Here is a 25,459-nt window from a genome sequence, read left to right on the forward strand (position 1 = left end):
CGACATATTGCTTTCGCCTGTCCCCCAGCTGCCGCTTCTCACTGATTTTGGGTGGGAGACTAACTGAGACTATGCAGACGAGCCCAGGAGTTAAAAGCTCCCAGGCCTTATGCTGTCCAGCTAGCCCACCTCAGCCCTCACCCGCTTGACTTCCGCTGAGTTAAAATTGTGTTTTTAATTCCTAATAGTGAGTGTATCATGTCTGTACATTTAATTTGTGTTGCCTTTGAAATGGGGTGAGGCTACAATTGTGACCCTCAAGAAACAGTTCATACCTTCTTGGCTCTAATTTTTTTTTTGTTGCTCTTTCATTTTATACCACCACCATCACTAAGAATTTTTAGCTTGTATGACAGAAATTTTCAACATTGCTCTTAAATGATAATCAGACTCCACACATATAATTTATGTAAAGTTGCCAGTAATCAGCTATTTCCAGATTGTAAATTAGTCTCAAAGTGGCATATCTACCTCATGTATCCTTTAATGATTTTTAGGCTGTTTTCAACCATATCACATTAATATCAATGGAAAGGCATCATTCTTCTCAGAAAAAGTAACCACAAAGTTTATAAAATAATCTTCTTGCTATATGACAGAATACTTACCGTGCTTTCAACAGCTGATAATTTTTTCTTTGATTCTTCATCTTTCTTCGTAGTCAGTGCCTTTGGTTTCTCTTTCTTGGTCATTTGTTTTGCTAATTCTTCCTCATAGGCATCAAAGATTTCCCACTGAAAATAGCAAAATATAAGGCAATTATTGAGAATATTAATATTATTGGCATCTCAGCAACATAGCTAACAGCAGAGAATGCCCAAGGGAGCTTAAAAGGTATAAAATATTTCACAAAGTCAGGTCTAGAAAAAGAAGTGGAGGAGTTGCTTTATTCGTCTAGCAGCTGTAGAAAGGTAGGAAACAGTAGCAGAAGAGGATAATGTTGAAATAAAATGGATAGATCCGAATAATGACAAAGATAGCAAATTATTAATTGGTAAGTGTTATATCCACCAATATAAGGCGAGTAGGATGATAGGGAGCTGTTTGGGCAGATAAGGTACTTATCATAAGAGCATAAGATCATAAGAAATAGGAGCAGGAGTAGGCCATCCGGCCCCTCGAGCCTGCTCTGCCATTCAACAAGATCATGGCTGATCTTCTACCTCAATGCCATTTTCCTGCACCATCCCCCTATTCCTTGATGCCTTTAATAACTAGAAATCTATCGATCTCTGTTTTGATTGTACTCAATGACTGAGCCTCCACAGCCCTCTGGGGTAAAGAATTCCAAAGATTCACCATCCTCTGAGTGAAGAAATTTCTCCTCATCTAAGTCCTAATTGGCCTACCCCTTATTCTGAGACCGTGACCCCTGGTTCTAGACTCCCCAGCCAGGGGAAACATCCTCCCTGCATCTACCCTGTCGAGCCCTGTAAGAATTTTGTATGTTGCAATGAGATCACCTCTCATTCTTCTAAATTCTAGAGAAAAACAGGCCTAGTCTACTCAATCTCTCCTCATATGACAATCCCGCCATCCCACGAATCAGTCTGGTGAACTTTCGTTGCACTCCCTCTATGGCAAGTATATCCTTTCTTAGGTAAGGAGACCAAAATTGTACACAATACTCCAGGTGTGGTCTCACCAAGGCCCCATATAATTGCAGTAAGACATCTTTACTCCTGTGCTCAAATCCTCTTGTAATAAAGGCCAACATTTGCCTTCCTAATTGCTTGCTGCACCTGCATGTTAGCTTTCAGTGACTCATGCACAAGGACACCCAGGTCCCTTTGAACATCAACATTTCCCAATCTCTCACCATTTAAAAAAAACATTTCTGTTTTTCGTACCAAAGTGGATAACTTCACATTTTTCCTCATTTTATTCCATCTGCCATGTTCTTACCCACTCACTTAGCATTTCTATATCCCCTTGAAGCCTCTTTGCATCCTCCTCACAACTCACATTCTAGCCTAGTTTTGTGTCATCAGCAAACTTGGAAATATTATATTTGGTCCCGTCAACCTAATCATTGATATAGATTGTGAATAGCTGGGGCCCAAGCACCAATTCCTGCGGGAGCCTGCAGTAACAGTCTGCCAACCTGAAAATGACCCATTTATTCCTACTCTCTGTTTTCTGTGTGTTACCCAATTCTCAACCCATGCCAGTATATTACTCCCAATTCCATGTGCTCTAACTTTGTTCACCAACCTCCTGTGTGGGACCTTATCAAAAGCCTTCTGAAAATCCAAATACACCACATCCACTGGTTCCCCCTTATCTATTCTATTAGTTACATCCTCAAAGAACTCCAATAGGGGGAGTTCTTTGAGGAACTCCAATCATGGGTGATTTCAACATTCCTCAATTGAGAAGACCAATCAGGAACAATTTGAAAGATGGGGTAAGAAAACAAAGAAACTCACTGAGACAGTGATGGATGGTTGCCTCACACAACATATGAGGGAGGCTACTACAGCAGAGGCTGTATTGGATTTGGTATTTAGCAATCCACCCGAGCTGGTTAGTAACTTGGACATTGGTAAACATCTTGGATCTAGAGATCATATTGTTGGATTTGATATTGTTATCAAAGCTAAGGCCAAGGACAACAATGTGCTGGAACCGGAATTTGGAAAAGCTGATTTTGGAGCCACGAGAAATGTCTTACTATTAATTGGAAAACCACACATAACAGAAGAAGAATTAAATATATTAAAGCTATTATACAGTATGAAGAAAATTCATTCTGCTTAAAAAAACACAGCAAGACTTAGGCCACAATGGTTTGATGAAATGGTTAGAAGAAAGGTTAAGCAAATGTACTTTGAAAGATGCAAAGAAACAATAAGTAGGAAGGATTGGAATTCTGACAAATGATAACTGAAGGTAGCCAAACAAATTAGAAAAATTAGGATAGAAATGCAGAAAAATCTCATAGTGCAGCAAGAAAGATCCCAAAAGGTTTTATAATTATGTGAACCTGGTATTTTACCCCTGTAGGTACTGTGACAAAAAAAGCCAATAAAATAGACAAAAAAAACGTAATTTTGTCATAATATATTTGTAGTATGAAATGGGCTACACAATTGACAGCAATAGGGCACAAAATCAGATAAATGGACATCATTCCAGGGTGTATTTTCCCATACGGTAATACTGTCCATCATATATCTTCTCTGAATGATGTCTGTATCTATTTGCACATTTGCTAGTCATTGAAGACCTGTGGTAAAAAGAAATACATGCACATTTTCACCTGATTAGCTGTAGATGAAAAACTTGCTCTTGGAGGTGGTTCTGTCTGGCATCCATTTTCCTGCAGGCAAAAAATTAAATTTTTAGCAGTTATGTCAAACAAGCTGGCACCATTGGTCGTAGAAGCACTACTAGACTATTCTATCTCAAATAATTATTTTTATTATTTGCAACCAGAATAGCACTTCTGCTACTTCACCAGGGTTGGCATTGTCAGCATATATGAGAAGATTGGGCAGACTTCAGTTACCTGCACAAGCTGGGCAACAAAAACTTGAATTTATATAGTGCCTTTAATGTAGGAAACCCTCCCAAGGCGCTTCACAGAAACGTAATCAGACAAAAATTGACACCGAGCCAAATAAGGGCATAGTTGTGCATTACATATGCTAAGCTCATTGTCGCATCATTCCAAATACAGAGGAAAGGGGGGAGATAGTTACTATCGGGTGGGCAACCAGTGGTGTGCGCTGGCCGACTGCCCGATCCTGGAAGCAGGAGTTCAGGTTCATTTTGAAGGCTAGACCTTATTATAATACCACTGGAGAGCACTAAACGTGCGCCATGCTGCAGCCCGCCAGCTTCGGGCCAACGTAACATTGGGCAGAAAGGTAGGTTCGGTGTGGGGGGATGTTATGGAGGCAACATTCCGACACAAAGGGAGGGAGAGGGATTTCTGGATCGTTTTCTCCAGAGTACAGTCACGCCTTAGAGGAAAGCACAGGTATGGGAAGGGGTGTGTGTGACTGTTAGTCAGTGGGGTAAGGGGAACCTAGGGGAGGTAGAGAAGGAGGTCCCGCAGACACTGGTCCTATCCAACAGGTACAATGTACTTGATACCTGTGAGGTTAAGGAGAAAGACTGTGGGGGAAGACAGCCACAATGCTGACCTAGGTACCAGGTAGAGGGCTGTCCAAACGGGGGAGGAGCAGAATAGAAATGGACTAGTTATAGGGGATTCAATAATTAGGGGGATAAATAGCATCCTCTGCAGCCACGAAGGGTGCGTTGCCTACCTGGTGCCAAGGTAAGGAATATCTCAATGCGGCTGAAAAGGAATTTAGAAAGGGAGGGGGTAGATCCATTTGTCATGGTCCATGTCGGGACCAATGACATAGGGAAGATAGGAAGGAGGTCTCGCTAAGTGATATCAGAAGTTAGGAGCTAAATTAAAAAGCAGGACCTCAAGGGTGGTAATCTCAGGATTATTACCCGAACCACATGCTATTTGACATAGGAACAAACAAATCAGGAAGATAAACACATGACTAAAGGAGTGGTGTGGGGAGAAGGGGTTCCATTTCATGGGACACTGGCACCAATACTGGGAAGGAGGGAGCCCTTGGGACAGGCTGCACCTGAACAGTGCTGGAACCAAGGTCCTAGCAGAAAAGATAAATGGGGTGGTAAAAAGGATTTTAAACTAATAAATGGGAGGGTTGGGGTCAGAAACAATAGTAAAAATGATAGTTTAAAGATAAAAAAAGGGATAAGAGCAGAGTTCAGGTCTCAAACAGTGATATAGATACTCCAGGTGAAGGGAATACTAAAATAACTAAAGTAGTTACAGCAGGTGTGACAAATAAGGAACATGTTAAGTTAAACGGTGTGAGAAAAACAGCATCAGGGCAGAAGGACAGGTTAGGTTCTCTTGACCAAATAAGAGTTTTATATAGTTGCACAGAGTACAAGAAATAAATTGAGTGAATTAGAGGCTCAAATACAACTTAGAAGGTATGACATGATGGCCATTACTGAGACATGGCTGCAAGCTGGTCATGATTGAGAGTTAAATATTCCAGGTTATAAGGTCTTTAGAAAGGATATGGTAACTGGAAGAGGAAGAGGGGTAGCCTTATTGATTAAAAATACTATTACAACATTAGTAATATAGGATATGGGTAAGGGAAAGCAATCAGCGGAGACTTTATAATTAGAATAAATAAGAGAGGACTTAAAACTGTAATGGGAGTTGTCTACAGGCCTCCTGATAGCAACAATGAAGTGGCAGGATGTATTAATTCAGAGATTAGAGAGGCTTGTTGCAAAAGTAGAGTTATTTTAGTGGGAGACTTTAATTTTAATATAGATTGGGAAGAGCAGAGTAGCTCAAATTAGAAAGGTAATGAATTTCTTGAGTGCATTCAAGATAGTTTTCTGGAGCAATATCTTCTAGAAACCAACAAGAGGGCAGGCCATACGAGATTTAGTAATGAGTAATGAGCCAGACTTAGTTAATAATCTAACAGTAAGGGATCATTTATCTAACTGGTCATGAATGTTATCGGATAAAACTAAAGATGAACAGTGGGAGATGTTCAAAAAAGAATTTAGCTTAATACAGGACCAGTACACACCCCTAAGCAGTAAGAGCTCCACTTACCAAATAAAACAACAATGGTCAACAAAATAGGTAAGAGATAATATAAAAATAACGGAAAGAGCATACAAAAATGCAACGAAGAGTGTAAATCCAGGGAACTGGGAGAGATATAAAGAAAAGCAAAAGAAGACAAAAAAGATAGCAAGAGCTGCAAAAAGGAATATGAAAAGAAATTTGTGAAGGATATCAAGATTAACACAAAAAGTTTTTATAATTATAATAGAAGAAAAAAAGGTAGTCAAGGGTAATGTGGACCCTTTAAAAACAGATGCGGGTATTACAGCAAATGAAAATAAGGAAATGGCAGACTTGTTGAATAATTACTTTGTTGTCAGTCTTCACAGTAGAGGAAGAGGATGATATACCTGACATTCCTGGGAAACTAAAAATGAATCAAAAACTGGATTTCACTAAAATTAACACAAGCAAGAAAACATTATTAGAAAAAATAATGGCACTAAAGACTGACAAATCCCCAGGATCTGATGATTTCCACCCCAGGATTTTAAAGGAAGTAGGTAAGGAAATTGCAGATGCTTAAGCCATATTCTTCCAAAGCTCTCTCAATTCAGGAATTGTCCCTTTAGATTGCCAGCTGCATCAGGGGCTGCTTTCTGGCCGCGATCAGGAGGTGGGGGAGGGGAGCCCGAGGTAAGGGAGGCTCAAAGCTTCCTTGTGGGGCCAGGAGGAGCTATATTTTTCAAACTTACCTGCTGGGTCTCTTAGTATCATGGTAGATACAGCACAGGAGGAGGCCATTCGGCCCATCATGCCTGTGCCGGCTCTTTGAAAGAGTCCTATTCCCCTGCTCTTTCCCCATAGCCCTGTAAATAATCTCCTTTCAAGTATTTATCCAATTCCCTTTTGAAAGTTACTACTGAATCTGTTTCCACCACCCTTTCAGGCAGTGCATTCCAGATTATTACAACTCGCTGCATGAAAAAATGTTTCTTCATGTCGCCTCTGGCTCTTCTGCCGATTGCCGTAAATCTGTGTCCTCTGGTTACCGACCCTGCTGCCACTGGAAGCAGTTTCTCCTTATTTACTCTATCAAAATCCTTCATGATTTTGAACACCTCTGTCAAATCTCCCCTTAAACTTCTCTGTTCTAAGGAGAACAACCCCAGCTTCTCCAGTCTCTCCATATAATTGAAGTCCCTCATCCCTGGTGCCATTCTAGTAAACCTCCTCTCCACCCTCTCTAAAGCCTTGACATCCTTCCTAAAGTATGGTGCCCAGAATTGAACACAATTCTCCAGCTGAGGACTAAACAGTGTTTTATAAAGGTTTAGCATAATTTCCTTGTTTTTGTACTCTATGCTTCTATAAATAAAACCCAGGATCCAATATGCTTTTTTAACAGCCTTCTCAACTTGTCCTGCTACCTTCAAAGATTTATGCATGTGCACCCCCTGGACTCTCTGCTCCTGCACCCCCTTTAAAATTGTACCATTTTGTTTATATTGCCTCTTCTCATTCTTCCTACCAAAATGTATCACTTCATACTTCTCTGCGTTAAATTTCATCTGCCATGTGTCTGCCCATTTCACCAGTCTGTCTACATCCTCCTGAAGTCTGTTACTATCCTCCACGTTGTTTACTACATTTCCAAGTTTCGTGTATCTGCAAACTTTGAAATTATATCCTCTATACTCAAGTCCAGGTCATTAATATATATCAAAAAGAGCAGTGGCCTAATACTGACCCATGGGGAACACCACTGTATACTTCCCTCCAGTCTGAAAAATAACTGTTCGCCACTACTCTCTGCTTTTTGTCCCTTAGGAAATTTTCTATCCACGCTGCTACTGTCCCTTTAATCCCATGGGCTTTAATTTTGCTAACAAGTCTATTATATGGTACCTTATCAAATCACTTTTGAAAGTTCCATATACACATCAACCACACTACCCTCATCAACCCTCTCCGTTACTTCATCAAAGAACTCAATCAAGTTAGTCAAACATGATTTTCCTTTAACAAATCCATGCTGACTTTCATTTATTAGCCCATACTTTTCCAAGTGCCAATTAATTTTGTCCTGGATTATTGTCTCTAAAAGTTTCCTCACCACCAACGTTAGGCTGACAGGCCTGTAATTGCCGGGTTTATTCCTGTCCCCTTTTGTGAAGAGGGGTGTAATATTTGAAATCCTCCAGTCTTTTGGCAACATCCCCATAACTAAGGAGGATTGGAAGACTATGGGCAGAGCCTCCGGAATTTCCACTCTTACTTCCCTCAGTAACCTGGGAAGCATCCCATCTGGACCAGATGACTTTTCTACTTTGAGCACTGCAAATCTTTTAAGTACCTCTTCTTTATCTATTTTTATCCTATCCAATATCACTACTACCTCCTCCTTTACTGCTAAAACAGCAGCATACTCTTCTCTAGTGAAGACGGACGTGAAGTATTCATTTAGTACCTCAGCCATGCCCTCTGCCTCTACAAGAAGATTTCCATATTTGTCCCTGATCAGTCCCACCCTTCCTTTGACTACCCTTTTACTATTTATATGTTTAAAGAAGACTTTTGGGGTCCCTTTTATGTTAGCCACTAATCTATTCTCATAATCTCTCTTTACCCCTTTTATTCCCTTTTTTAGATCTTCTCTGTACTTTCTGTGTTCAGCCTGGTTCTCTACTGTATTATGAACCTGACATTCATCATAAGCCTCCTTTTTCTGTTTCATTTTAATCCCTATATCTTTAGTCATCCAGGGAGCTCTAGCTTTGATTGCCCTTCCTTTCCACCTCATAAGAATGTGTCTACTCTGTTCCCGAACCATTCCTCCTTGAAGGCCTCCCATTGTTTTTTGTTTATTTTTTGGTCTAATCCCCTTAAAAGGGAGGTAGAGGATTAGGCACATGGGTCTTAACCCATATCATCTTGACTGATCAAAAATGAATCAAACAAAACCAGATTCAAATAATTATTTTATTACAGGTGTCGATATTGCACTTCAATCCCTGCGGTCCCCACCGGTCGCGGAACTCCCATTGTTCAATTATAGTTTTGCCTATAAATTTTTGACTCCAATCCACCTGGACAAGATCCCTTTTTAACTGACTGAAATTTGCCCTCCTCCAGTTAAGTATTTTCTCATTTGATTGTTCCTTGTCCTTTTCCATAACTATTCTAAATCTAATGACATTATGATCATTGGTCTCCAAATGCTCCCCCACTTCATTCCCCAGAACTAGATCCTGCACTGTTTCTTTCCTGGTTGGGTTGGAAACACATTGTTCCAGAAAGTTCTCCTGAACACATTTCAGGAATTCTTCCTCCTCTTTGCCCTTTACATTATTACTGTCTTAGTCTATATTGGGATAATTGAAATCCCCCATTATCACTACTGTATAGTTTTTGCATCTTTCTGTAATTTGCCTGCAAATATTCTCTTCTATCTCCTTCCCACTATTTAGTGGCCCATAGTATACATCCAGTGGTGTAATAGCTCTATTATTCCTTAATTCTAACCAAATAGATTCTGTTTTTGACCCCTCAATTACATCATCCCTTTCCAGTTCGATAATAGTTTCTTTGATCGAAACTGCCACCCCCTCTCCTTTTTTTCCTTCTCTATGTTTCCTAAATACCGTCGGCACGGTTTTAAAAGGGAAAAAAGTGTGGGTTGGGGTGGGAGGGGCAATCAAAAGCGCTGTTTTTGGGAGCGGACAGACATCCCAACTGGAACCCGCACATTTTTGAATGAGACGCAGGCAAATCTGTGTGCGTAAGTACAGCAGTCACCAGGAAGTCCCGCCCCCAATTAAATCTGGCGGGCTGATAATTAAAGGGATAAATGTACTTCATCGAGGTACTTAAGGTAATTTATTGTTTGTGTATTGGATAGTTAAAAAGATTTTAACGTTGCCTGGGCGGCTTTCCCACAGCTTCCGATTCATGCCTGGTAAAACCAGGCGGGAAGGGCCGGATCAGTGAAAAATAAAGTATGTAAATTAAATAAAATTACATTTCCCATTGCAAACAAATTAAATAAACATATCTTAAAAAAACAATGTTGCCTGGACCCCGCCCCACCCAACTCTGATCCTAATATCCGATGTTTGCCCTCTGATCCCGATGTCCGAAATCTGCCCTCTGATCCCGATGTCCGATGTCTCCACTCTAATATTTGTTCCCTCCCCCCCTCCATTAATCTCTATCCTAACTGCTGATGAGGTCTCTCTCTTTCTCTTTCTCACTTCCCCACCCCTTCGGATGTGCAGCTCCTGTCAGCAGCCAGCCTGTCAATCAGGCTGGCTGCCAAGCGCGGAACCCGGAAGAGGCTTTGATTGGCCTCATTAGGGTTGTGATCCGCCTACATTCTTTCCAGGTTTGGCGCCCGCAAAACAACCCCCCCCCCCCGGACTCTTCCCGCCGACATATGAAAATTGTGCCCCTTGTAGCCAGGAGTATTATGTACCCAATCCTTCCCTTCTTTGACCCCGCAATCCAACTCCCAGCAGGTCTGGCCTGTTTCCGCCAGGCAGGAGCATTAAAATCGGGTGCTCTATGAACAAGATGTACTGGCTTACTCTCATAGGGTTGTTGAAAGTCTGAGAAGCTCTCTCACTGAAGTTGAACTGGTTGGGGACCTTCCGTTCCTGTTTGGGTCTTATTTCTTCTTCCTCTTCATTTGCCTGCAAAATAACAGATAACGTAATGCATAAAATGACTGCATTTCAGCCACAAGTTTATGCAATAGAATCATTTGATTAGGTTAGATATTAAAATCCTATGGATTTCTTTGATTAGAAGCAATTTGTAAAAAAATGAAAAATAATTACAATTCTGCCATAATGTAGGCTGACTCCTAGGGCTCAATTTTGAAAACGTGACGGGTTGGCAGCAGGAGGGTGAAACCTCCTGCGTGGCAAACCCGCATAAACAAAACTTACTGTTTCTGATGCGATCGCATCATGCATCATGATTGGCGATGATTAACGTGCTCTCCGGGTTTCGGGCCTGGCAGCCAGCCTGATTGACAGGCTGGCTACCATCAGGAGCTGCAACGCGAGGTGGGGGGAGAGAAAGAGAGAGAGCAAGACGTCATTTGGCGCTGGAACAGAAGATCGCGGGGGGTGGGGGGGGAAGAGTGGAAGATCGGGGGCGGAGAGTAGAAGATCGGGGTGAAGAGGGGGAGATCGGGGTTGAAGAGGGGGAGATCGGGTGGACATGGGGGGGTGAAGAGGGGGAGATCAGAGACTGAGACATCGGATATCGGAGCAGGGTGGAAAGGTAAATTGATTTTGTGTTTTAATATCATGCAATGGTTTTTGATGTACTTTATTTCGTTTCTTTTTGCCTGGTCCACGCGTGAATCAGGTAAGTTAAAAATCATTCTAAGTATGTAATCTGTCACAAGTAAAGTGCCTTTAGTACCTCAATGACATACATTTGGCTCTTTAACTATCATCCCGCCAGCTTTAATTGCCCCCCCGCGGGGAGAAGATTGAGGGTGACAAGGAGAAGATGGGGGGTGGCGGGGAGAAAATGGAGGGGGGCATGGGGAGAGGATCGGGGGCCGGGGAGAAGATGGGGGGGTGGGGAGAAGATGGGGGGGGTGCCGGGAGAGGATCGGGGGGGGCGGGGAGAGGATCGAGGGCCGGGATGTGGAGATCGGGGGTGTCTGATGCTGGCACTTGGAGATCAGAGGTCGCTCGAAGAGATTAGAGATCGGAAGACGAGATCGGAAGTCGGGTGAAGAATCGGAGGTCATGGGGGGGCCACCATCTGAAGGAGGGGTGGGGTCCACCATGGGGGGTCGGGGGTTCCAGCACTGGAGGGGGGATCCACTGGTGTGGGGGGGGGTGTGTGTGTGGATGGGACAGGAGTCGGCCGATCGCGGGTGTCTTGTCGGCTAGGTGAGCATGTTGGGCCTGGATGAAGCACTCCTGCTCCTCCGCGCCCACAAGCAGTGCAATAAAGGCACTCACCACATGGATCCGGCCCTTCCCAGCTGCTTTTACCTGATGTGAATAGCAATGGGAAACCCAAACAGGTAAGGTTAAATTCCTTTAAATTTTCCAATACACAAAGAATGAAGTGTCACAATGAGGTGGAGATGCCGGTGATGGACTGGGGTTAACAATTGTAAACAATTTTACAACACCAAGTTATAGTCCAACGATTTTATTTTTAATCCCACAAGCTTTCGGGGGCTTTCCCCTTCCTCAGGCACTGCCTGAGGAAGGGGAAAGCCCCCGAAAACTTGTGGGATTAAAAATAAAATCGTTGGACTATAACTTGGTGTTGTAAAATTGTTTACAATTGTCTCAATGAGATACATTGCCCCTTTAACTATCGGCCCACTGGCTTTATGTGGGGACGGGACTTCCTGTGCACACGCATACAAACCTGCCTGGGTTAAACCCAGAAATGGGCACGATGGAGCCGGGATGCGATCCCGCTCCAAAGAGCTGTTATTTTAACCTTTCACTGCCCCCAACCCACCCATTCTTGGGGGTTAAAATTACCCCCGCTGTCTTTCAGATGAGATGTCAAACCAAGGCTACATCTGCCTGCTCAAATGGATATAAAAGATCCCAAGGCAATATTTCAAGAAGCATAAGGGAGTTTCCATTGTGTTTTCTCTGCTCAAGCAAAACCAGCTAAAACAAATTGGGCCCCAACATCTACAGGCCTTTGATCCCAGCAGAAGTGCTGCGATCTGCCCACTAGGAACCTCTGCTCCTGACCCTGCTGAAGTATCCAGAGTCAGAAGCGGGGGTGGGGGGTGGGGGGGGTGGAGTTGTCCTATCTATGTAAAACTGGGGGTTCCGCGCCGCTCTGAATCCCCTAATTGTACTTAAATAGGACTTATTTTAAAAGGATTTATGAGCCCCATTGTAAAAGGGGCTGATCAGACCCAAATGCTGCCAGAATTCTTCACTAGTCCAGCCAAGATACAGGCCTAAAACCACAGGCAGCCAGAAAACCTGTAAGTCTCTTTTTACCAGGCATACAGGCCTCCTGGTGGATCCCAGGTTGGGGTCAAGGAAACCAGGGGCCTGAGAGTCCCATCTAACATAGGGGACAATGTTTGGGCTAGTAGAGGTTACTCCACAAACGGACCCCCAAGGAAACTTACAATGAGACCTGCCGTATCTCGATCCTGTCCTAATACATGGACCTTCTGTCACACTCCAATGACGGTTGGAATGTAGTGGAAGACCCTCAGATTTTTGGGACCATTGTCAGGTCATTCATTCATTTGCTGTTAGTGAGCACCAGCTATGTACAAACCGGCAGCCACATTTGCTGACATAAAAACAGTAACTTCACTTCAAAAGTAATTCATCAGATATAAAGTGATCTGGGATGTCTTGAAGGTGTGATAAGGTTCTTTCTTTTAACATGCAAGTTCTTTCTTTCTTTCAACATGTTTTTATGGCATTCCTTTGTCCCCTATTTTAAATACAACTTTTAAATAAACCAGGTTAACGCCTCCATTGAAATGATGGACAGAGGAATATCATACTTTCACATTAAGTGTTCATCTGCTAATATCAGCAAGTTATTTCTACTCTAATATTCCAGGTTGGTTTAGTTAACTCTTATAAGGGCCAGCATCTCATTCTGTGCTCCTTGGGTTAGCTATTTTTCTTAAACATTTCAGAACACTGCGGAAATTCTACTCAGGGGTAGGATCTGCTTTCTGTGTCTTCCATATTATTCCTTTTACCCTTCGTCCCTAGTCTCTTTTCTTCTACATTTACTATGTTAACATGAAATTTTACATTGTTCTGAATTATTTCACAATTCTTCTGTATTTTTATTTAAGTTTAAATATTGAAATATTGTTATGCCTCAGGCCCTGTGTCCATGCTGCACCCATATTTTCAAATGTTAATGTCTGATTGAGTGAAAAACAACTAATTTTTCAACCAATTAAATAGAAGAACACCAGGAACCTTTGATCTGGCCATGTCACTGGTCCTTTCTGGACAAAACGATGGCTTTCCTTTTCTGCGGTTAATTTTCCCTACCTTCTAGCCATCTATATTTCTATTCGAATCCCACCAGAATCCCTCAGCAGATCTGCTATTGCCAGCCCACTCTATATTGTCCTTCAAAAGCTGGGCGATTCCTCAGAGGTGATCCCGCTCTGCCGCTGTAACTTTGCCGCAAGTGTGGCGAAAACCCCGTTTCCTCATTGATTTCAACCTGCATTTAAATTCCCTCATCCCATTATCTGCGTTCTCCACTCTCTTTTCTTTACTAAAGCTCACCCTGCATATCAACTCTACAAACACACACACACACAAAGCCATCCCCTCAACATCACCATCACTGGAGGCCTTGCCACTTCCAAGGTCGTGATTATTGACAAAGCTATCGTTGATCACTTTGTTATCACCCTTACCAGTCACATCTCCTTACCCACTCTAACTCTCCTCTTTGCCTATTGAAAAAAAACTTCTCCCAGTCCCCTCGTTAGTATTCTAACTCCCCACTCCCCTTTCTCTGGCCCTCCACCCACCACAATATTACTGCTTCTCTATACCTGTTTCACAGCTATGTCAATTCTGCTTTTGATGCCCTCATCCACACCAAATCCCTCATGGTCTCCTATCGCTAGTGTTCCTTGTGTTACAACTTCCACCTATGCATCCTCAAATCTGAGCACTGCGGGCTAAAGTACACATGGCACATGAATGGACAACCATCAGATTTGGCTTTCCCACTTCAAGCGATGCCACCTCTCCCCCTCCGCAGTCAAATCCTGTTACAACTTTAGGATCATCCAGGTGAGTAAGGACAACCTCTTCTCCGCCACAACTGCATGCTTCCGGCTCACCCCTTCCCATCCATCCTTACTTTTAGTACCATATGTGAGAAGTTCATAGATTTCTTTGCTTCCAAAACTGAGGCTATCCTCTTGGCTGCTACAGTCTCCTCCTCCTGCAATCCTTTCCTAGCCCAACCCCAAAGCACTCTATAGCTTTTCATAAGAACATAAGAAATAGGAGCAGGATTAGGCCATGCGGCCCCTTGAGCCTGCTCCGCCATTCAATCAGATCATGGCTGATCTTCGACCTCAACTCCACTTTCTTGCCTGATCCCCATATCCCTTGATTCCCTTAGAGTCCAAAAATCTATCTATCTCAGCCTTGAATATACTCAACGACTCAGCATCCACAGCCTTCTGGGGTGGAGAATTCCAAAGATTCACACCCTCTGAGTGAAGAAATTCCTCCTCATTTCAGTCTTAAATGGCCGACCCCTTATCCTGTGACTATGCCCTCTAGTTCTAGACTCTCCAGCCAGGTGAAACAACCTCTCAGCATCGACCTTGTCAAGACCCCTCAGAATCTTATATGTTTCAAGAGATCACCTCTCATTCTTCTAAACTCCAAAGAGTATAGGCCATTCTACTCAACCTCTCCTCATAGGATAACCCTTTCATCCCAGGAATTAATTTAGTGAACCTTCGTTGCACACCTCTAAGGCAAGGATATCCTTTCTTAGAGAAGGAGACCAAAACTGTGCACAGTACACCAGGTAAGGTCTCAAACTTATCTTATTTTAGTCTTAACTTAACTTACCTTATCAAACTCCCCTCATTATCTCCTGCTCCTCATCTCACAAACTCCTGTCCCCAACCCCCTCCAACTCTTTATTACTCAGCCACCTCTCTTTGGCCCAATGCTTGTTAACAGCGTAAAAAGTTCTCCATCCACAAGCATTGCTTCCTCTTACTTCAAAACCTCTGTGATCGTCCCATCTCTTAAAAAAAAATTCTTTCACAACTCTTCTGCTTTTTCTAATTACTGCCTCATTTCTAATCTATCTTTGCTTTGTAAGGTCTCACCAGACTGTTCTCCCAACTCTTGCTTGGTGGCCACTCTCTTCCACTTTTGTGAAGCACCTTGGGATATTTAACTATGTTTTGGGGCACTGGCTACAGTAATCAAAGATTCTGGATGAGCACCCTTATACAGGGGGCTTAGAGGAGGACTCCATGAAGTCTCCATGAGTGGGGAGGTCTGGGTACCATCTCACAGAATGGCAGGCAGGATTCCATGGCAGCAAGACGGGTGCCAGAGATGTGTCTGTAGCGGCACGGATGTTCGGCAGCACCATGTTAATTTGGTGTACTTGTTCTCATCCCAGGAACTGCTGGGACCAGTCAATTTAAAATTCTCATCTCATTTTCAAATTTATGCACAGGCTTTTCCCACTCTATCAGTGCAGCCTCTTCCTGCTTTATATTCTCTCCCTTATTCTTTGGTGCTCTAACATGCCTTCTGTGCCCCTCCCCACTTTGTCCCACCATCAGTGGCAGAATTCCCATTTAAACCCTTCTAACTTTACTCTCCATCTCTAAAAGCCTTCCTAAAATCCACTTATCAACCAAATTTTTGATCACCATTCCTAAGTCTCCCACCATAACTTGATATTCATTCCTTTTAATTTCTTCACTCTGTAAAGCTCTTTCAGATGTTTTTGAACACCAAAGGCACCACATGAATGCAAGCTGCTGTTGTTGTCACTTATATTTAAAAAAGGAAACAAATTGCCAATCAAACTACAGGGCCATTAGCCTCATGTTAATACTGGGTAAAATAATGGAAACCATGCTAAGGAGTAGGCTGGAAGAGTACCTGTATAGTAATAGCTTAATAAGTAATAATCAGCATGAAAGAAGAAAGAAAGACTTGAACTTAAATAGTGTCTTTCATGTCCTCAGGATGTCCCAAAGCCCTTCACAGCCAATGGAGTACTTTTGGAAGTGTTGTCACTTTGTTGGTTTTTTTTATTCGTTCATGGGATGTGAGCGTTGCTGGCGAGGCCGGCATTTGTGGCCCATCCCTAATTGCCCTTGAGAAGGTGGTGGTGAGCCGCCTTCTTAAACTGCTGCAGTCCGTGTGGTGACGGTTCTCCCACAGTGCTGTTAGGAAGGGAGTTCCAGGATTTTGACCCAGCGACGATGAAGGAACGGCGATATATTTCCAAGTCGGGATGGCGTGTGACTTGGAGGGGAACGTGCAGGTGGTGTTGTTCCCATGTGCCTGCTGCTCTTGTCCTTCTCGGTGGTAGAGGTCGCGGGTTTGGGAGGTGCTGTCGAAGAAGCCTTGGCGAGTTGCTGTGGATGGTACACATTGCAGCCACTGTGCACCGGTGGTGAAGGGAGTGAATGTTTAGGGTGGTGGATGGGGTGCCAATCAAGTGGGCTGCTTTATCTTGGATGGTGTTGAGCTTCTTGAGTGTTGTTGGAGCTGCACTCATCCAAGCAAGTAGAGAGTATTCCATCACACTCCTGACTTGTGCCTTGTAGATGGTGGAAAGGCTTTGGGGAGTCAGGAGTTGTGTCACTCGCCGCAGAATACCCAGCCTCTGACCTGCTCTTGTGGCCACAGTATTTATATGGCTGGTCCAGTTAAGTTTCTGGTCAATGGTGACCCCCAGGATGTTGATGGTGGGGGATTCGGCGATGGTAATGCCGTTGAATGTCATGGGGAGGTGGTTAGACTCTCTCTTGTTGGAGATGGTCATTGCCTGGCACTTATCTGGCGTGAATGTTACTTGCCACTTATGAGCCCAAGCCTGGATGTTGTCCAGGTCTTGCTGCATGCGGGCTCGGACTGTTTCATCATTTGAGGGGTTGCGAATGGAACTGAACACTGTGCAATCATCAGCGAACATCCCCATTTCTGACCTTATGATGAGGGATAAATGTTGGCCAGAACACCAGGACAACTCCCCTGCTCTTCTTCAAATAGTGCCATGGGCCTTTTCACATCCACCTGAACCAGTATACTGTGAAAATATGAAAAACTTAAAATGTGAATATTTGTAAGTTGAAATCAAATGTGACCTGAGAGCAATTATAAGTACATAATTGTGAAACAATGAAATTCATTACAAATGGCAATGAACCAATCCCCTTCAATTGTTTCAAAGGAAACTGGACATCCAGGAAATGTTTGCAATTACTATGGTAAGCCATAAAAGGAAAGGAAAGCCTCTTTCATGACCTCAGGACATCCCAAAGTGCTTTAAAGCCAATGAAGTACTTTTTGAAGTGTAGTCACTATTGTAATTTAGGGAAATGCCAATTTGAACACAGAAGGTCTCATAAACAGCAATGAGATACATGACCAGTCAATCTGTTTTATTAGTTGTGTTTGTTGAGGGATAAATATTGGCCAGGACACCAGGAAAACTCCCCTGCGCTTATTTGAATAGTGTCACGGAATCTTTTACATCCACCAGAAAGGGCAGACAGGGCCTCAGTTTAACGTCTCATCCAAATATGGCACCTCCGCCAGAGCAGCTCTCCCTCAGTATGGCACTGAAACGTCAGCCTGGATTATGTGCTTAAGTCTCTGCAGTGGGGCTTGAAACCATGACCTTCTGACTCAGACGAGAGTACAACCACTGAGCCAAGCATCTGAAAAATTAACAGTTGAGAGATGCAAACTGCCAGAATCTCTGGGGAATGCTGACTAGTACATTCTGTAGCGAGTTGGGGAGGAGGTTATTTCTCAGTGTCCATACAAAGGCAAAATCCAAGAAATTTCCAGGAATTTCTACTACTCACTTTATTTTTCTTAGACATTGTAGCTGGTCATTACCCAGCTCTCTGAAGCCTCAGGATGTGGTCTAATGCCACTGAATGTGAATGATCATAATCATATTCAATGTGTGTGTGTGAAAATCAGTTGTTCAAATTACACATTTGTACCTTTGCATCAGGGAGATCGTCCTCTTCAGTATCTATTTTCTCCCCACTTTCGGTTATAGTGATTTCAACTGGTGTGGCGACTTCTCCGGGTTCACTCTCTAGGTAATGGAATAGGAAAGGCTGTAATATTGTGCATGGACTAAAATTAATCTTTCCATTCCCTCAAATACTCAAGCTAAAGCTATAAAATGCACAGCCTCAGCCAAACCCCATGTAAATGTCAGCCAAGAAAAGAATTCAAACTCAAAACCTTGTGTATACATTTTTGAAATTGTATTAATGCATTTATGTTTTTAATATCAATTTTGAATTTGCAATGGTTCTGTGGCATCACAGTGTGGTGGTTTGTACCTGGGGTTCCCCACATCACTGAATTTCTGAATTCAGCTTCATTACACTAGTGAGGGAAAGGAAATTTAGACGAAGAGCCACCCCAGGCTGCTTTTTACACCTCTCAGCAGCCAGTGCAGAGTTGCAATAGCAGAAACCTGGGAGCAGGCCCATCCACCTGCATATCAGCCAGAGGGAGATTAAGCAAAATGAAAGAAAATAACTAAACAAAACATACATAAATTGTGGAAATACTATGGTTTTGGAAATCAATAGGCATGGGCTAGAAATGGGCATTGTCTCAGGCAGCACATAATATTCATAGATCCAGGGGACTGGGAGAGATATAAAGAACGGCAAAGAAAGACAAAAAGATAGTAAGAGCTGCAAAAAGGAGTACGAAAAGAAACTTGCAAGATTATCAAGATTAACACAAAACATTTTTACAATTATATTAGAAGAAAAAGGGTAGTCAAGGGTAATGTGGGCCCTTTAAAAACGGATGCGGGTAATATTGCAAATGAAAATAAGGAAATGGCAGACTTGTTGAATAATTACTTTGTGTCAATCTTCGCAGTAGAGGAAGGGGATAATATACCTGACATTCCAGGGAAACTAATAATGAATCAAAGACTAGAACTCACTAAAGTTAATGCAAGCAAGAAGACAGTGTTAGAAAAAATAATGACACTAAAGACTGACAAATCCCCAGGACTTGATGGTTTCCACCCCAGGGTAGGTGAGGAAATTGCAGATGCTTTAGTCATAATCTTCCAAAGCTCTCTCGATTCAGGAATTGTCCCTTTAGATTGGGAAATTGCAAAAGTAACTCCATTATTTAAGAAAGGTAAGAGAGAAAAAACAGGAATTTATATACCTGTTGTGGGAAGTTATTGGAATCTATAATTAAGGATAGGTGATTGAGCACTTAGAGAAATTTGAGCTGATTAGAGAGCCAACATGGATTTGTAAAGCATAAGTCATGTCTAACGAACCTAATTGAATTTTTTGAGGAAGTAACTAAAGCAGTAGACAGGGAAATATCTATGGATGTAGTTCATGTGGACTTCCAGAAGGCATTTGATAAGGTTCCACATAAGAGACTGTTAGCTAAAATTAAAGCTCATGGAATTGAAGGCAAACTATTGACCTGGTTGGAAGATTGGTTAGGCAGCAGAAAATAGAGAGTAGGGACAATGGGTATGTACTCGGATTGGAAGGAAGTGACTAGTGGTGTCCCACAAGGGTCTGTGCTGGGGCCTCAACTATTCACTGTATTTATTAATGACTTAGAGAACACGATAGAGAGCTATGTATCAAAGTTTGCCAATGACACAAAGGTTGGTGGCATGATAAGTAGCATAGATAGGAGCATAAAATTACAAAGAGACTTTTATGGATTAAGGGGTTGGGCAAAACTGTGGCAGATGGTTTTTAACATAGGTAAGTGTGAGGTCATCCATTTTGGACCAAAAGAGGATAGATCTGAGTATTTTTTAAATGGTGAAAAGCTAGGAACAGTGGTGGTCCAAAGAGATTTAGGGTTTCATGTACACAGATCACTAAAATGTAGGAGTCAGATGCAAAAAATAATCAAAAAGGCTAATGGAATGTTAGCCTTTATAACCAGGAGGTTAGAATATGAAGGGAACAAAGTTTTGCTACAGCTATATAAAGCCCTCATTAGACCACATCTGGAGTACTGTGTACAGTTCTGGGTACCGCACCTTAGAAAGGATATATTGGCCTTGGAGGGAGTGCAGCACAGATTCACCAGAATGTTACCAGAGCTCCAAGGTTCATATTATAAGGAGAGATAACATAAACTAGGCTTGTATGCCCTGGAATATTTAATATTAAGGAGTGTTTTGATTGAGGTTTTTAGAATTTTGAAAGGAATTGTTAAGTTAGATAGAAAGAAACTTTTTCTGCTGGTGGGGGAGTCTAGGACAAGGGGACATAACCTTAAAATCAGACCCAGGCCATTCAGCACAGAAGTTAGAATCAGAGAATCATAGAAAGGTTACAGTACGGAAGGAGGCCATTCGGCCCATCGAGTCCGCTTTGGCTCTATGCACGAGCAATCCAGCTAGTCCCATTTCCCCCGCCCTATCCCCGTAGCCCTGCACATTTTTTCATTTCAAGTACATATCCAGTTCCCTTTTGAAGGCCATGTTTGAATTTGCCTCTACCACGTCCTCGGGCAGTGCATTCCAGATCCTAACCACTCGCTGTGTAAAAAAGTTCTTCCTCTGTCACTTTTGGTTATTTTGCCAATCACTTTAAATCTATGTCCTCTGGTTCTTGACCCTTCCACCAATGGGAACAGTTTCTCTCTATCTACTCTGTCTAGACCCTTCATGATTTTGAATGTCTCTATCAAATCTCCTCTCAACCTTCTCTGTTCCAAGGAGAACAATCCCAGCTACTCTAGTCGATCCACGTAATTTAAATCCCTCATCCCTGGAATCATTCTAGTAAATCTCCTCTGCACCTCTCTAAGGCCTTCACATCATTCCTAAAGTGCGGTGCCCAGAACTGGACACAATCCTCCAGTTGTGGTCGAACCAATGTTTTATAAAGGTCCATCATGACTTCCTTGCTTTTGAACTGTATGCCTCTATTTATAAAGCCCAGGGCCCCGTATGCTATTTTAACCTTTCTCAACTTGCCCTGCCACCTTCAACGATTTGTGCACATATACCCCCTGATCCCTCTGTTCCTCTACCCCTTTTAGAATTGTGCCCTCTAGCTTATATTGCCTCTCCTCATTTTTCTGCGTTAAATTTCATCTGCCACATGTCCGCCCGTGTCACCAGCCTGTCTATATCCTCTTGAAGTCTATCGCTATCCTCCTCATTGTTCACTACCCTTTCAAGTTTTGTGTCATCTGCAAATTTTGAAATTGTGCCCTGTACTCCCAAGTCCAAGTCATTATATCAAGAAAAGCAATGGTCCCAGCACCGACCCCTGGGGAACACCACTACATACCTCCCTCCAGTCTGAAAAATAACTGGGAAACATCTCTTCACGCAGAAGGTAGTAGAAGTGTGGAACTCTCTCCTACAAAAAGTAATAGATCCTACCTCTATTGATAATTTTAAATCTGAAATCAATAGATTTTTGCTAGCTAAGGGTATAAAGGGATATGGAGCCAAGGCGGGTAGATGGAGTTATGATACAAATCAGCCATGATCTTGTTGAATGGTGGAATAGGCTCGAGGGACTGAATAGCCTACTCCTGTTTCTGTGTTCTTATATTCTCTGCACTCACACACTCATCACTATTCCAACCCTCGCTTCCTCACAACTCACATCTGACACACTGCATATCAGACAGGCACAGTCTCTGAACACCGCACAAGACTGTTAATAACATACTCCCTTCATTCTTGCAGGAGAAGGTCGCCTACAACTACTACAGCAGGCAGAGGTCGTGGTCCACATTGGGACCAACGACATAGGTAGGAAGGGAGATGAGGTCCTGCATCAAGAATTTAGGGAGCTAGGTAGCAGATTAAAGAGCAGGACCTCAAAGGTTGTAATCTCTGGATTACTCCCAGTGCCACGGGCTAGTGAGTATAGAAATAGGAGGATAGAACAGATGAATGCGTGGCTAAAGAGTTGGTGCAGGAGGGAGGGTTTCAGTTTCCTGGATCACTGGGCCTGCTTCTGGGGAAGGTGGGACTTGTACAAGTCGGACGGGTTGCACCTGAACCAGAGCGGGACAAATATCCTTGCGGGGAGGTTTGCTAGCACTGTTGGGGGGGGTTTAAACTAACTTGGCAGGGGGATGGGATACAGAGTGGAGCTACAATAGGGGGTGATGTGCAGCCAAATATAGAGAAAAAAACAAGTCAGCTTGGAAGACAGGGCAAATATGTGAGGGCAAGGCTGGATGGCATCTATTTTAATGCAAGGAGTCTTGCGAATAAGGTGGATGAACTGAAGGTGTTGATAAACACATGGGAGTATGATATTGTTGCTGTCACAGAGACATGGTTGAGGGAGGGGCAAGACTGGCAGCTCAATATTCCGGGGTACAGAATCTTCAGGCGAGACAGAGGGGGAGGTATAAGAGGAGGGGGGGTCGCAATATTAATTAAAGAATCAATTACTGCCATAAGGAGGGATGATATATGAGCAGGTTCCTCTAATGAGGCCATATGGGTGGAGCTTAAAAACAAAAAGGGGGCAAGCACTTTGATGGGAGTGTACTATAGGCCCCCAAATAGTCAGGGGGAGATAGAGGAACAGATATGTAGGCAAATCTCAGAAAATTGTGCAAATAATAGGGTAATAATAGTGGGGGATTTCAACTTCCCCAATATTAACTGGGATACTCAGAGTGTAAAAGGCTTAGAGGATACAAAATTCTTAACGTGCATCCAGGAGAGCTTTTTGAGCCAGCATGTAGAAAGTCCTACAAGAGAGGGGGCGGTACTGGACCTAATTCTAGGGAATGTGGCCGGCCAAGTGGAAGAAGTGCTAGTAGGTGAGCACTTTGGTGACAGTGACCATAATTCGGTGAGATTTAAGGTGGTCATGGAAAAGGACAGGGAGGGGCCGGAAATAAAGGTTCTAAATTGGGGGAAGGCCGATTTTAATAGGATAAGGCAGGATCTGGCCAAAATGGACTGGGATCAGCTGCTTGTAGGAAAATCCGCATCGGAGCAATGGGAGTCTTTCAGAAGGGAGATTGAGACCATACAATGGCAACATGTTCCCGTAAAGGTCAAGGGTGGTTCCAAGAACTCCAGGGAACCTTGGATGTCAGGGGATATACGAGAATGGATTAGGAAAAAAAGGAGGGCTTTTGGCAGATACAAAAGGCTAAGGACGGAGGAAGCCCTAGAGGAGTACAAAAAGTGCAGGGGGATACTTAAAAAAGAAATTAGGAGATCAAGGAGGGGCCATGAAATAACACTGGCGAGCAAAACAAAGGAAAATCCTAAGATGTTTTATAAGTATATTAAGGGTAAGAGGATGACTAGGGAAAAAATAGGGCCCATTAGGGACAAAAATGGCAATCTGTGTGTGGAGCCGGCAGATGTAGGAGGGGTTCTAAATGAATTTTTTGCATCTGTTTTCACGATGGAGAAGGACGATGTAGACATAGAAATACGGCAGGGGGACTGTGATATACTCGAACATATTAACATCGAGCGGGAGGAGGTATTGGCGGTTTTAGCAGGCCTAAAAATGGATAAATCCCCAGGCCTGGACGAAATGTATCCCAGGCTACTGTGTGAGGCAAAGGAGGAGATTGCGGGGGCTCTAACACATATATTCAGAACCTCTCTGGCCACAGGGGATGTGCCAGAGGACTGGAGAACCGCTAATGTAGTACCATTATTCAAGAAGGGGAGTAGGGAAAAACCGGGGAACTACAGGCCAGTGAGCCTAACATCAGTGGTAGGAAAATTATTGGAAAAAATTCTGAAGGACAAAATTAGTCTCCACTTGGAGAAGCAAGGATTAATCAGGGATAGTCAACATGGCTTTGTCAAGGGAAGATCATGTCTGACTAATTTGATTGAATTTTTTGAGGGGGTGACTAGGCGTGTGGATGAGGGTAACGCAGTGGATGTGGTATACATGGATTTCAGTAAGGCCTTCGATAAAGTCCCCCACAGGAGACTGGTCAAGAAGGTACGAGCCCATGGAATCCAGGGTGCCTTGGCACTTTGGATACAAAACTGGCTTAGTGGCAGAAGGCAGAGGGTGATGGTCGAAGGTTGTTTTTGTGACTGGAAGCCTGTGGCCAGTGGGGTACCACAGGGATCGGTGCTGGGTCCCTTGCTGTTTGTGGTCTACATTAATGACTTGGATATGAATGTAAAAGGTATGATCAGTAAGTTCGCTGATGATACAAAGATTGGTAGGGTGGTAAATAGCGAGGAGGATAGCCTCAGTCTGCAGGACGATATAGATGGGTTGGTCAGATGGGCGGAATAGTGGCAAATGGAATTTAACCCGGAAAAGTGCGAGGTGATGCACTTTGGAGGGACTAACAAGGCAAGGGAATACACAATGAATGGGAGGACCCTAGGCAAGACAGAGGGTCAGAGGGATCTTGGTGTGCAAGTTCACAGATCCCTGAAGGCGGCGGAACAGGTAGATAAGGTGGTAAAGAAGGCATATGGGATACTTGCCTTTATTAGCCGAGGCATAGAATATAAGAGCAAGGAGGTTATGATGGAGCTGTATAAAACACTGGTTAGGCCACAGCTGGAGTACTGTGTGCAGTTCTGGTCGCCACACTACAGGAAGGATGTGATCGCTTTGGAGAGGGTGCAGAGCAGATTCACCAGGATGTTACCAGGGCTGGAGCGCTTCAGCTATGAAGAGAGACTGGGAAGATTGGGTTTGTTTTCCTTGGAGCAGAGGAGGCTGAGGGGGGGCCTGATTGAGGTGTACAAAATTATGAGGGGCACAGATAGGATAGATACTAAGGAGCTTTTTCCCTTCGTTGAGGGTTCTATAACAAGGGGACATAGATTCAAGGTAAAAGGCGGGAGGTTTAGAGGGGATTTGAGAAAGAACTTTTTCACCCAGAGGGTGGTTGGAGTCTGGAACTCACTGCCTGAAAGGGTTGTGGAGGCAGGAACCCTCACAACATTCAAGAAGCATTTGGATGAGCACTTGAAATGCCATAGCATACAAGGCTACGGACCAAATGCTGGAATATGGGATTAGAGTAGACAGGGCTTGATGGCCGGCGCGGACACGATGGGCCGAAGGGCCTCTATCCGTGCTGTATAACTCAATGACTCTATGACTCTATG

General features: G+C 43.3%; 1 protein-coding gene across 1 annotated transcript in view; it reads right to left on the bottom strand.

Annotated features, from left to right (window-relative positions):
* The window catches only part of dnai1.2 (dynein, axonemal, intermediate chain 1, paralog 2), a 240,567-nt gene that overhangs the window by 185,985 nt on the left and 29,123 nt on the right, over window positions 1-25,459 (bottom strand). Inside the window, exons 6-9 of the mRNA XM_067991157.1 lie at window positions 18,342-18,439; window positions 10,186-10,290; window positions 3,263-3,322; window positions 609-734 (exon numbers count right to left, since the gene is read on the bottom strand). Coding sequence (XP_067847258.1) covers window positions 609-734; window positions 3,263-3,322; window positions 10,186-10,290; window positions 18,342-18,439 — 389 coding nt within the window. The remainder of the gene's footprint in view (window positions 1-608; window positions 735-3,262; window positions 3,323-10,185; window positions 10,291-18,341; window positions 18,440-25,459) is intronic.

Source organism: Heptranchias perlo, chromosome 1, assembly GCF_035084215.1.
Source record: "Heptranchias perlo isolate sHepPer1 chromosome 1, sHepPer1.hap1, whole genome shotgun sequence".
NCBI classification, from domain to species: Eukaryota; Metazoa; Chordata; class Chondrichthyes; order Hexanchiformes; family Hexanchidae; genus Heptranchias; species Heptranchias perlo.